Source organism: Trachypithecus francoisi, unplaced genomic scaffold (genome assembly GCF_009764315.1).
Source record: "Trachypithecus francoisi isolate TF-2019V2 unplaced genomic scaffold, Tfra_2.0 Lachesis_group15, whole genome shotgun sequence".
Taxonomy (NCBI): Eukaryota; Metazoa; Chordata; class Mammalia; order Primates; family Cercopithecidae; genus Trachypithecus; species Trachypithecus francoisi.
In genome coordinates this window covers 16,473,719-16,486,643 of record NW_022681460.1, presented here as the reverse complement: position 1 = coordinate 16,486,643, position 12,925 = coordinate 16,473,719, and the positions used below count along the sequence as shown (strand labels likewise).

Genomic DNA, 12,925 nt, shown 5'->3' with positions numbered 1-12,925 from the left:
AGATCTTTCTTGTTCAAAGCAAAATACTGTATCAGACAAGTTTCATCTTGTTTTTAGTTTTACCCATCTTCACAAAAGCTATGTATTTCTAACACAAAGAAACTGGAAGTGACAAATACCCAAATTTAACTGAATTTCATTTTTTAAATAGAGCTTTTCAGGAAAAAATAAAAGCGGGATGTTTTTTTCTAAACACCTGATAAACTATATTGAATTATTTGTGCCTTGAATGTGATATCTTTTTGAAATGCAGAACTGTCTATTTCTAAAGTGGAAAAACATTTCCAAACTGCTGCTTCTTGAAAGTTCTACATTCTGCTTCAAAAGAAATGCCAACGTGACTCAGGGCCCTTGACATATCACTAGAGTGAAAAAGTACCATTACAGTGAGACTTGTGTTTATAATTCTGTCAGCTTTTACATCACATGACTGCTATCACATGATCTCTAACACTGGAGTGTTAAAAAGTCTATGTTCTTATTGGTGAAATAACTGTTTTGACTATCATCAAGTATCTGAATACTGAGTGTTTCTGGCCCTTGACACTGTCCTATACCTTATAAGGTGTTTACAGGTGAAATAGGAATCTTGTTGGCACTCCATGCACTTAAGAAGTCACATGAACTGAGCAAATGAGATAGAAACATGGCATTATTAATTATACGAATTACCTGCTTTATGATTATTCTTGCTACTTCACAGCCTTGCCAGACCCCTGATGACTTTGTGGCTGCCACTTCTCCGGGACATATCATAATTGGAGGTTTGTTTGCTATTCATGAAAAAATGTTGTCCTCAGAAGACTATCCCAGACGACCACAAATCCAGAAGTGTGTTGGGTGAGTAAAGTCTCAAAAAACACATTTAGATTTCAGGATGCTGTCATGAGACTAGGACATATAAATGTTGACTTGTATTAATATCTAAATTATTTTAAAAAATAAACTCATATATTTTTCAAGTTGCATATGGTTAATCTTGCAATCCTTCTTTAAAAGAGTACTGTAACAGCCCTATATGGATAATGAAACAACCTCCAAGTGCAGAGGATATGAATGCTTTTCATTAATATATTTATTTAGATTTTGCCCTATAAAACAATGCCTGAAGTCACTTGAGAAGACATTGTGGCCTATTTTTCACTACAAGCATACATAGCCCACATGTATTTCTATCACAGAAAACATGTATTTTATTTTAAACTCAGATCTATTATTTAATGCTTTGTTTAAAATAGACTGTAGTTGAATTTTTTCTTACTAACACTTTTTTTCAGCACTGCATTCATTTCATTCCAGAAATAGTCTAACTCTTCCCTGATAAATTAAGACCCTCCTCAACTCAAAGTGCTCCTTCCTCCTGGATGAACACTTTGTGTCATGAGAGCTTACCTATGAGAAAGACATTTCACTGGCACAGTATAATGTGGAAAGGTAAAGCTGGGTGGAAGGTGTTGCAAATGGATTTTCCTTAAGGAGAAGATGATATTCTAATTCTCATTTCAGTTTTGAGACAAGCTAATTTTGTAAACTTAGGTAGATCACTTAAACTCTGAGTTCCAGTTTCACTGTCATGTATATTTTCTCATCTGTAAAACAAAGGCCTGGATAATCTTTAAGGACACAGGCAGCATCAGCTGCTGTTGCTATGGAATGTGCTCTGCATGCCTCCTTCCAACTCTAAAAGTATAATTCTGTTTTTATGTTTCTGTGTCTAAGTTTGATCTTGTTTTTTCTCTTTCTTTCTTTATCAACAAAGTATTTCCCAAGCCCTCTAAAAATACTTTTAGATAAAATGTGATCCCCTGTCATACTAAGATTTCTTGGCATTCTCCCTAAAAGTTAGGCACTTTTAGCTATTGTCATCGTAATCATTGATTAGCAGGAATACCAGAGAATAGTAAAAAACATAATAATAATTAATGAAGATTTTCAGAGCACTACTTTGGCACACAAAGAATGGCTGCAGAGTTGAGGCCCTCAATTGCAGGCCAACAATTAAGGATGGAAAACACTGAATAGTTATTTAACCAAATAAGGAAATTTCCTATTTTAAAATATCACTCGGTTGAAAATCTCCTACCTTTTTGTCACTCATCAAGAGAAATGGTACTCACTCAACATTGCACAACTACTTATTAATTGTCTGCATTACCTGTACCCTATTATAGGCACTGGCACACCAACGTGAATACACCAAGGAGGTTCCACCTCTAATGGAGTTTACCCGTGGTGGACTCTGAAAATATTATACAATTTAATGTCAGACAACCTATTCGTTTACCCTTTTTCTCTTCTATGTTTCTCTTCTTTTAATTGATACATATTAGTTTACAAATTTATGAGGTACATGTGGTATTCTGTTATATGCCTAGAATGTGTAATGATCAAGTCAGGCTTTTTGAGGTATCCATCATTTTGAGTACTGTTACGTCTATATATTGGAAACAATTCAAGTCCTCTCTTCTTGCTACGTTGAAATATACAATACATTGTTCTTAACTAGAGTAACTGGGCTGTCAAATGACTGAACTTCTATCTTTTATCTAACTATATGTTTATACCCATTAACCTACCTCTCTTTATCCCCTCTCCTTCCCGTCTTTATCCACCCACCTTCCCATCCTCTAGTACCTTTATAATGTCAGCTCTCTACCTTTATATCAATGTTTTTATCTCCCACATATGAGTGAGAACATATGATATTCATCTTTCTGTGCCTGAGTTATTTCGCTTAACATAATGGCCTCCAGTTTCATCCATGTTGCTGCAAATGATATGATTTTATTCTTTTTGTGGCTGAGTAGTATCCTGTTGTGTGTATATAGCACATTTTCTTTATCTGTTCTTCTATTGATGAACACAAGTTGATTCTATATCTTTGCTATTGCAAATAGTGTTAGTTATGGTAAGCATGTGAGTGTAGGTATCCCTTTAGTATACTGATTTCCTTTTCTTTGGATACCCAATAGTAGGATTACTGGATTACATTTATCATTTTTAGATTTTTGAGAAATATCCATACTGTTTCCCATAGGAGTTGTACTAATTTACATTTTCTCCAACAGTGTAGATGAGTTCTGTCTTCCACATGTCCTTGTCAGCATCTGTTTTTGTTTTTGATTTTGTTTTTGTTTTGTCTTTTTAGTAATAGCTATTCTAACTGGCATAAGACAATATCTCATTGTGGTTTCAATTTGCATTTCTTTGATGATTAGTGATGCTGAGCATTTTTTATATACCAGTTGGCCATTTATATGTCTTCTTTTGAGAATCATCTGTTCGTGTTCTTTGACCACTTCTTAATGAGATTTTGCTTTCTTATTGTTGAGTTGTTCAATTTCATGTATATTCTGGATATTAGTCTTTTGTTGGATGAATAGTTTGCAAATATCTTCTCCCATTCAATGGCTGTCTCTTCACTCTTGATGGTTTCCTTTCCTGTGCAGAGATTTTTATTTTAACCCTCCTCAGCCTCCCAAAGTGCTGGGATTACAAGGGTGAATGTGGTCGTAAGTTTGTTATATTTTTGCCGATTTTCTGTCTAGATGATCTGCCTAATGCTGAATAGGGTGTTAAAGTTTCCCACAATTATTGTATTGCAGTTTCTTTCTCTTTAGATCTAGTAATTTTTGCTTTATGAATCTGGGTGCTTCAGTGTTGCTTGCATATAAATTTTAAATTATTTCCTCTTCCTGGATTGATTCCTTATCATTATATAATGACCTTATTTTACTTTGTCTACTATGTTTGGGCTTACAGTGTGTTTTATCTGATATAAATATAGTTACTTCTGCTCAATTTTGGTTTTTGTTTGCATGAGATATCTTTTTCTATCCCTTCACTTTCACTCTATATATGTTTTTATATGTAAAGTGCATTTCTTGTAAGTTGCATATAATTGGGTCGTGCTTTTTTTTAATTTATACAACCAATCTATATCTCTTTTTTTCTTTTATTTATTTATTTATTTTTATTATACTTTAAGTTCTAGGGTACATGTGCACAGCGTGCAGGTTTCATACATAGGTATACATGTGCCATGTTGGTTTACTGCACCCATCAACTCATCATTCACATTAGGTATTTCTCCTAATGCTATCCCTACCCAAGTCCCCCATCCCCCTACAGGACCCAGTGTATGATATTCCCCACCCAGTGTCCAAGTGATCTCATTGTTCAATTCCCACCTATGAATGAAAACATGCAGCGTTTGGCTTTCTGTCCTTGTGACAGTTTGCTGAGAATGATGGTTTCCAGCTTCATCAATGTCCCTGAAAAGGACATAAACTCATCCTTTCATGGCCGCATAGTATTCCATGGTGTATATGTGCCACATTTTTTTATCCAGTCTATTATTAATGGACATTTGGGTTGGTTCCAAGTCTTTGCTATTGTGAATAGTGCCACGATAAACATACATGTGCATGTGTCTTTGTAGTAGCATGATTTATAATCATTTGGGTATATACCCAGTAATGGGATTGATCAAATGGTAATTCTAGTTCTAGATCCTTGAGGAATTGCCACACTGTCTTCCACAATGGTTGAACCAATTTACACTCCCACCAGCAGTGTAAAAGCATTCCTATTTCTCCACATCCTCTCCCACATCAGTTGTTTCCTGACTTTTTAATGATCTCCATTCTAGCTGGTGTGAGATGGTATCTCATTGTGTTTTGATTTGCATTTCTCTGGTGGCTAGTGATGATGAGCATTTTTTCATGTGTCTGTTGGCTGCATAAATGTCTTCTTCTGAGAAGTGTCTGTTCATATCCTTTGCCCACTTTTTGATGGGGCTGTTTGTTTTTTTCTTGTAAATTTGTTTGAGTTCTTTGTGGATTCCAGATATTAGTCCTTTGTCAGATGGGTAGATTGCAATAATTTTCTCCCATTCTGTAAGTTGCCTGTTCACTGTGATGGTAGTTACTTTTGCTGTGCAGAAGCTCTTTAGTTTAATTAGGTCCCATTTGTCTATTTTGGCTCTTATTGCCATTGCTTTTGGTGTTTTAGACATGAAGTCCTTGCCCATGCCTATGTCCTGAATGATATTGCTTAGGTTTTCTTCTAGGGTTTTTATGGTTTTAGGTCTAACATTTAAGTCTTTAACCCATCTTGAATTAATTTTTGTATAAGGTGTAATGAAGGGATCCAGTTTCAGCTTTCTACATATGGCTAGCCAGTTTTCCCAGCACCATTTATTAAATAGGGAATCCTTTCCCCATTTCTGGTTTTTGTCAGGTTTGTCAAAAATCAGATGGCTGTAGATGTGTGGTATTATTTCTGAGGGCTCTGTTCTGTTCCATTGGTCTATATATGTTTTGGTACCAGTACCATGCTGTTTTGGTTACTGTAGCCTTGTAGTATAGTTTGAAGTCAGGTAGCATAAGATGCCTCCAGCTTTGTTCTTTTTGCTTAGGATTGTCTTGGCAATGTGAGCTCTTTTTTGGTTCCATATGAACTTTAAAGTAGTTTTTTCCAATTCTCTGAAGAAAGTCATTGGTAGCTTGATAGGGATGGCATTGAATCTATAAATTGCATTTTCACAATATTGATGCTTCCTATCTATGAGCATGGAATATTCTTCCATTTGTTTGTGTCCTCTTTTATTTCATTGGGCAGTGGTTTGTAGTTCTCCTTGAAGAGGTCCTTCACATCCCTTGTAAGTTGGATTCCTAGGTATTTTTTTCTCTTTGTAGCAATTGTGAATGGGAGTTCACTCATGATTTGGCTCTTTGTCTATTAATGGTGTATAGAAATGCTTGTGATTTCTTCATATTGATTTTGTATTCTGAAAATTTGCTGAAGTTGCTCATCAGCTTAAGGAGGTTTTTGGCTGAGATGATGGGGTTTTCTAAACATACAATCATGTCATCTGCAAACAGGGACAATTTGACTTCCTCATTTCCTAATTGAATACCCTTTATTTCTTTCTCTTGCCTGATTGCCCTGGCCAGAACTTCCGACACTATGTTGCATAGGAGTGGTGAAAGAGGGCATCCCTGTCTTATGCCAGTTTTCAAAGGGAATGCTTCCAGTTTTTGCCCATTCAGTATGATATTGACAGCCAGTCTGTATCTCTTAAGAAGGGAATTTAATCCTTTTAAATTCAAGGTTAATATTGACATATGAGGCTGTGTTCCTGTCATGTTGTTGCTTACTGTTTGTTATATGTGTTCTGTATTCCTTTCTTTTTCTCATTTTTTGTCATTGTGATTTTGTAGATGAATATCTGTAGTAGTATCATTTGAGTCATTCCTCTTTTTTACCATTGTTTTACACTTTGTTGTGTTTTCACCATGATAAGCATCATCATTTCACTTCCAGGTATAGAACTCTTTTGAGCATTTGTAGGGCCAGTCTAGCTGTGCTGAATTCCCTCAGTTGTTGCTTGTCTAGGAGCAACTTTATTTTTCCTCCATTTATGAAGGATTATTTTTCTGGATATAGTATTCTTGACTAGCAGAGTTTTTTCCTCAGCACTTTAAATATATCATCTCCTTCTCTTTTGGTCTATAAGGTTTCTGCTGACATATCTTCCATTAGTATGATGGGATTTCCTTTAGAGGTGACTAAATTCTTTCTGTTTTTAGAATTCTCTTTGTCATTGACTTTAGACATTTTGACTATAATGTGCTGTGCAGAGTTTGTTCATTGTATCTGTTTAGGGATTGCTGGGCCTCCTGTATCTAGATGTCTAAACCTCTTACTGGATGTGGAAAGTTTTTATCTATTATTTTTATCTATTATTTTGTTATATATGTTTAACTATTTCAATATCTCTTTACCTTCTGGGATATCAATAATTTGTATATTTGATCACTTTATGGTGTTCCACATATTATGAAGGCTTTGTTTAGCGTTTTTTTTTTTTTTTAAGATGGAATCTTGCTCTGTTGCCCAGGCTGGAATGCAGTGGTGTGATCTCAGTTCACTGCAAGCTCCACCTCTCAGGTTCATGCCATTCTTCTGCCTTAGCCTCTCGTGTAGCTGGGACTACAGGTGCCCGCCACCATGCCTGGCTAATTTTTTGTATTTTCAGTAGAGACAGGGTTTCACCATGTTAGCCAGGATTGTCTCGATCTCCTGACCTCGTGATCCTCCTGCCTCGGCCTCCCAAAGTGCTAGGATTACAGGCGTGAGCCACTGCACCAGGCCTGTTTAGCTTTTTTTAATTCTTTTTTTTTCCTTTATATTTTCATGGCTGGATTATTTCAAAAGTTGAACCTGAGCTGTCTTCAGGCTCAGAGTTCTTTCATCTGCTTGAGCTAATCTATTGTTGAAGCTTTCAAGTGTTTTATGTTGTTCATTCAACGAATTGTTCAGTTGCAGAATTTCTGTTTGATTCTTTTACAACATCTATGTCTTTGGTAAATTTCTCATTCATATTCTGAATTGTTTTTCAGATTTCTTTGTATTGTTTTTCAGAATTATCTTGTATCTCACTATCCTTCTTTAGAATCTGTAATTTGGATTCTTTTTCTGGAATTTCATTAATTGCTTTTTGATTGAGATATGTTTCTGGAGAATTATTGTGTTTCTTTTTTTTTAAAGTTATTTAAATTTTTTTTCTTAAAGACCATTATTATAGTATATCTTCCTTTAAAAGTGTCATCTTTCCTGGCTTTTTCATGTTTCCTGTGTTCTTATGTTAGTATATGTACATCTGATGTTTTAGTTGCTTCTTCCAATTTTTAAAAACTTGTTTTTGTAGGGGGAGAACGTTTCCTAAGGATGAATAGATAGTTTTGGTTGGGCAGGGTACTTTGACTTTTATTCCGGTTGCAGTAGTAGTATAATTTCTTTGACTTCTTTGGCCATGACTAGCATAAGTGCCATCTGACATTTCCTCAGTGGCCTAGGGTACAGTTATTCCTGGGACTATGATGCAGTCTTGCTGGTAACTGGAATGCCAAGTAAGCCAGTCTTTGAGCCCCAGTGGTGTTAGCAATGGGCTGAATATGCCCATCCTTGTGTCCCAGGGCAGCATACTCTGGCAGCAGTGTTAGGTCAAATCAGGCCAATTCTTGGGCCTCCAGGTGCCTTACTCAAATACTGGTAGTGGAAGCCACGGAACCAGCAAGTGGGTGATTTCTTGGGCTCTTGGGACACTTGTGTGGCATGCATGATGGCAATGGCAGTGACAGGATGACCCTCTGAGTCCTGAGTGGTGCTCGCTAATGTTGGTTGTGCCAATGATAAGCTGGGCTTACCTCTCTTTTTAAATAGAAATTGTAATGTTAAAATTAAAATTTTAATTAAGGAATTAAAATTTCTTAATTAAATTTAAAATTTTAGTAAAGAGGGATATTTTTGTTTGCTCTGTTTCTTTTTAAATTTTTTTATTATACTTTAAGTTCTAGGATACATGTGCACAACGTGCAGGTTTGTTACATATGTACACATGTGCCGTGTTTGTGTGCTGCACCCATTAACTCGTCATTTACATTAGGTATATCTCCTAATGCTATCCTTCCCCACTCCTCCTACCCCACAATTCCCACCTATAAGTGAGAACATGCGGTGTTTGGTTTTCTGTTCTTGTGATAGTTTGCTGAGAATGATGGTTTCCAGCTGCATCCATGTCCCTACAAAGGACATGAACTCATCCTTTTTTATGGCTGTATAGTATTCCATGGTGTATATGTGCCACATATTCTTAATCCAGTCTGTCATTGGACATTTGGGTTGGTTCCAAGTCTTTGCTATTGTGAATAGTGCCGCAATAAACATACATGTGCATGTGTCTTTATAGCAGCATGATTTAAAATCCTTTGGGTATATACCCAGTAATGGGATGACTGGGTCAAATGGTATTTCTAGTTCTAGATTCTTGAGGAATCACCACACTGTCTTCCACAATGGTTGAACTAGTTTACAGTCCCACCAGCAGTATAAAAGTGTTCCTATTTCTCCATATCCTCTCCAGCACCTGTTGTTTCCTGACTTTTTAATGATTGCCGTTCTAACTGGTGTGAGATGGTATCTCATTATGGTTTTGATTTGCATTTCTCTGATGGCTAGTGATGATGAGCATTTTTTCATGTGTCTGTTGGCTGCATAAATGTCTTCTGAGAGTGTCTGTTCATATCTTTCACCCACTTTTTGATGGGGTTGTTTGTTTTTTCTTGTAAATTTGTTTTAGTTCTTTGTACATTCTGGATATTAGCCCTTTGTCAGATGAGTAGATTGCAAAAATTTTCTCCCATTCTGTAAGTTTGCTGTTCACTCTGATGGTAGTTTCTTTTGCTGTGCAGAAGCTCTTTCATTTAATTAGATCCCATTTGTCAACTTTGGCTTTTGTTGCCATTGCTTTTGGTGTTTTAGACATGAAGTCCTTGCCCATGCCTGTGTCCTGAATTGTATTGCCTAGGTTTTCTTCTAGGGTTTTTATGGTTTTAGGTCTAACATTTAAGTCTCTAATCCATCTTGAATTAATTTTTGTATAAGGTGTAAGGAAGGGATCCAGTTTCAGCTTTCTACTTATAGGTAGTCAGTTTTCCCAGCACCATTTATTAAATAGGAAATCCTTTCCTAATTTCTTGTTTTTGTCAGGTTTGTCAAAGATCAGATGGTTGTATATGTGTGATACTATTTCTGAGGGATCTGTTCTGTTCCGTTGGTCTAGATCTCTGTTTTGGTACCAGTACCATGCTGTTTTGGTTACTGTAGCCTTGTAGTATAGTTTGAAGTCAGGTAGCGTGATGCCTCCAGCTTTGTTCTTTTGGCTTAGGACTGTCTTGGCAATGTGAGCTCTTTTTTGGTTCCATATGAACTTTAAAGTACTTTTTCCAATTCTGTGAAGAAAGTCATTGGTAGCTTAATGGAGATGGTATTGAATCTATAAATTACCTTGGGCAGTATGGCCATTTTCACGATATTGATTCTTCCTATCCATGAGCATGGAATGTTCCATTTGTTTGTGTCCTCTTTTATTTCATTGAGCAGTGGTTTGTAGTTCTCCTTGAAGAGGTCCTTCACCTCAAGAGAGATATTATTATTCAGGGTTTTGATATTACAGTTTCTTTTTAGTTCATTACATTTTGCTAAATTAAGCTATTTGAATATTACTATTTGTCATTGCAAGCCGTGGTTCACAATGACAAATAATAATCTTCAAATACTTTAACTTATTAATATATTTTTATTGTTACTTACTTTATTATTTTAGGGAGGGGAGAAGAGTATCTGGCCAAGGAGCAACAAGTGCAAAGTTGGAATGTCCAAAGAATAGCAAAAAATTTAATCTGGCTAAATCAGTGAAGCTGAAGGAAACATAGCAAGAGATGCATTTGTAGAGATAGAACCATCTAAACATGGTTCACAATGACAAATAGTAATATTCCAATAGTTTAATTATCAAAACTTAATTAACTAAAAAGAAACTAGAATATCAAACCCCGAACAATAATATCGCCTTTTATTCATTTTTAAAAAGTGTATTGAACCCTTATTATATATTAGACACTATTTGTAATATTTTGTATACAGTGGTGGATGAAATAAACTTAACAGTAAATCAGTAATCAGACAACTCAGTGCTCTGAAATAATCACAGATCAAGATGTATAAAAAATATCCTCTGAATGTGGAAATAGCTATGCCTCAGAACTAAAATAAGGCACTTTATCTAGGAGCAGACTGTTAGGCTTTAACCAAAGCTGTCTAAATGTAATTCTTAAGAGTCTTATTTATCTGGTTTCCAATCCCACAGATTAGAATCAGAAACTAAAAGACAGGCTTATGAGTCTAAAAAGCAAGCATATTGACAGCAGTAAAATGCTGATCTCTAACTACAAAAAGGAACAAAAATCAAACATATCTTCATATTGCATTGTTCAAAATGATCAAAAAAATCATCAAGAAAAGGTTAAATCCTGTAGCATAGACTCCTTTTAAGAAACTGTGGGTTCTTATATTACCCTTTATAAATACTTTCATGAAAAATTGTTTTTAAATAAAGTTTAGATCCTTTAAGAGATAAGATTCACTCATCCAGAAATTTTTATGAGGAGATGTAGGCAAAATGAGATATGGGCATGTCCATAGAAGAGTTATGTTCTGATTTCAAAAAAAAACTTGTTTCCCAACAGCTTTGAAATATCAGTCTTTCTTCAAACTCTTGCCATGATACACAGCATTGAGACGATCAACAATTCAACACTATTATCTGGAGTCAAACTGGGGTATGAAATCTATGACACTTGTACAGAAGTCACAGTGGCAATGGCAGCCACTCTGAGGTTTCTTTCTAAATTCAACTGCTCCAAAGAAACTGTGGAGTTTAAGTGTGACTATTCCAGCTACATGCCAAGAGTTAAGGCTGTCATAGGTTCTGGGTATTCAGAAATAACAATGGCTGTCTCCAGGATGTTGAATTTACAGCTCATGCCACAGGTAGGTTTTGTGCTACCTCCATACATTGATTTTGATCACATTTGTTATTATGAAAGGATCAGGGAAGCCTGAGGAAACTAGCTAGGGAGTCACTTTTACTTTAACCTTTCTTTCTCTTTAGTTAAAGAAAGTTTGCATACCATTACAGAGCATATAGTGGAAAAGTACTAAGGGAGTAATTACCCCTCAGTCTATCAGGTCTAGTTTCTGACTGTTTTCAGCTTGATTTGTATAAGACACAAACATCTTTGGGTCTAAACTGCCTTGTTTCTAAAATAACATCAGTCACATGCTATGAAGAAACTAAAGAGACTCAGGAGTAAGGAGACAGAGAGGTCAAAGGAAGACTTCTTGAGGAAGTGACATTTAGTCTCAAGCTTGAGTGAGGCGTGTGAAGAGAGGATGAGGGAAGGGAGAAAGAGTATCTGAGAAAGTAGCAAGTGCGAAGTTGGAATGCCTGAGGAATAGCAAAAAGACCAATCTGGCTAGATCAGTTGAAGCAAAAGGAAACATAGTAAGAGATGCTTTTGTAGAGATAGGCAAAGCCTGGGTCATGTAGCATCTTGTAAGCCCTGGGACAGTTTGCATGGTTGTTCTGAATATGATGGGAAGGCATTCAGCAAAGACTGTAGAGCTATTGATTTCCCTGGAATGCAAGCCAATAACCAGAAAGTAGCAAAAAGTTCTCTGAAAAAAACAAATCAGATATCAGAGCACTGTGTACTAAGTTCTTGAACATTGCTCAGAGTCAATTAAGTCTCTTTGGCTTTCATTTTGAAATCATACTACTTTGTAACTCTCTATATCACTGATTTCTAATCTTAAGGAAGAAGAGAAGCCAAAAGTTAGAAAAGAAAAAGGTTTATATTCAGATCATTAAGAAATGACCATCTGATAGAAGTGAGCAGACAGAAAAAATATATATATAACATAATGAATGTGTATAAGAATTCAAAATACATAACTTTTTGGAGGTAGAGTAAATAAATGCATATACATATAGACTATTACAGTTCCATTATATTATAGTGACATGGGTAATAAAAAAATGTAATCCAAAATGATTAAACAAAAAGAACTATTTATCAAACACATCAAAGCTAAGGCTTTGGCTTAAAATTTCTAGACTATGTATGATACTAGTTAGGTGATAAGTAAGGAAAGCAAACTTAACAACAACTGGCTAATGCAAAAATGCAATTTCTGTAATAGACAGCAGAAAAGGTAAGGGGACGTTCCATGGGTAACACTAATTTTAAGAAAGTTCAGCTCTTAATGTGGCTGAGCATAGCAACATCAGGTGCTTGGAAGGTCCCTTAGGTTTACTGAAAGTGTGCTCATATCTATTTAATTTTTCTCCTTTAATCTTAGCAAGAATCTTACAACTTTACAGTAAAGAAACATTAAATAACGTTCCCAACTTTATTGGAGTTGGGATTCTAACAGTTTATCTTGTTCCCAAGCCTATTGTCTTTCCACCACACCACATGGCAGCTGCAAGTAGTTAAAAAAAAAAAAAAAAAAGGAA

The 12,925-nt window shown here is 35.7% G+C and overlaps 1 protein-coding gene across 3 annotated transcripts in view; it reads left to right on the top strand.

Moving 5' to 3' along the window:
• Nucleotides 1-586: 586 nt before the first annotated feature.
• Nucleotides 587-12,925, top strand: part of GPRC6A (G protein-coupled receptor class C group 6 member A) — a 28,789-nt gene continuing 16,450 nt past the window's right edge. For 2 of the 3 annotated variants that reach the window (XM_033236529.1, XM_033236528.1), the window contains exons 1-2: nucleotides 610-840; nucleotides 11,094-11,397. In XM_033236529.1, the coding sequence (XP_033092420.1) occupies nucleotides 647-840; nucleotides 11,094-11,397 (498 nt within the window). In that variant the 5' untranslated portion in view covers nucleotides 610-646. Of the gene's footprint in view, nucleotides 841-11,093; nucleotides 11,398-12,925 lie in introns of all 3 variants that reach the window. The other variant, XM_033236527.1, reaches the window with a different exon arrangement.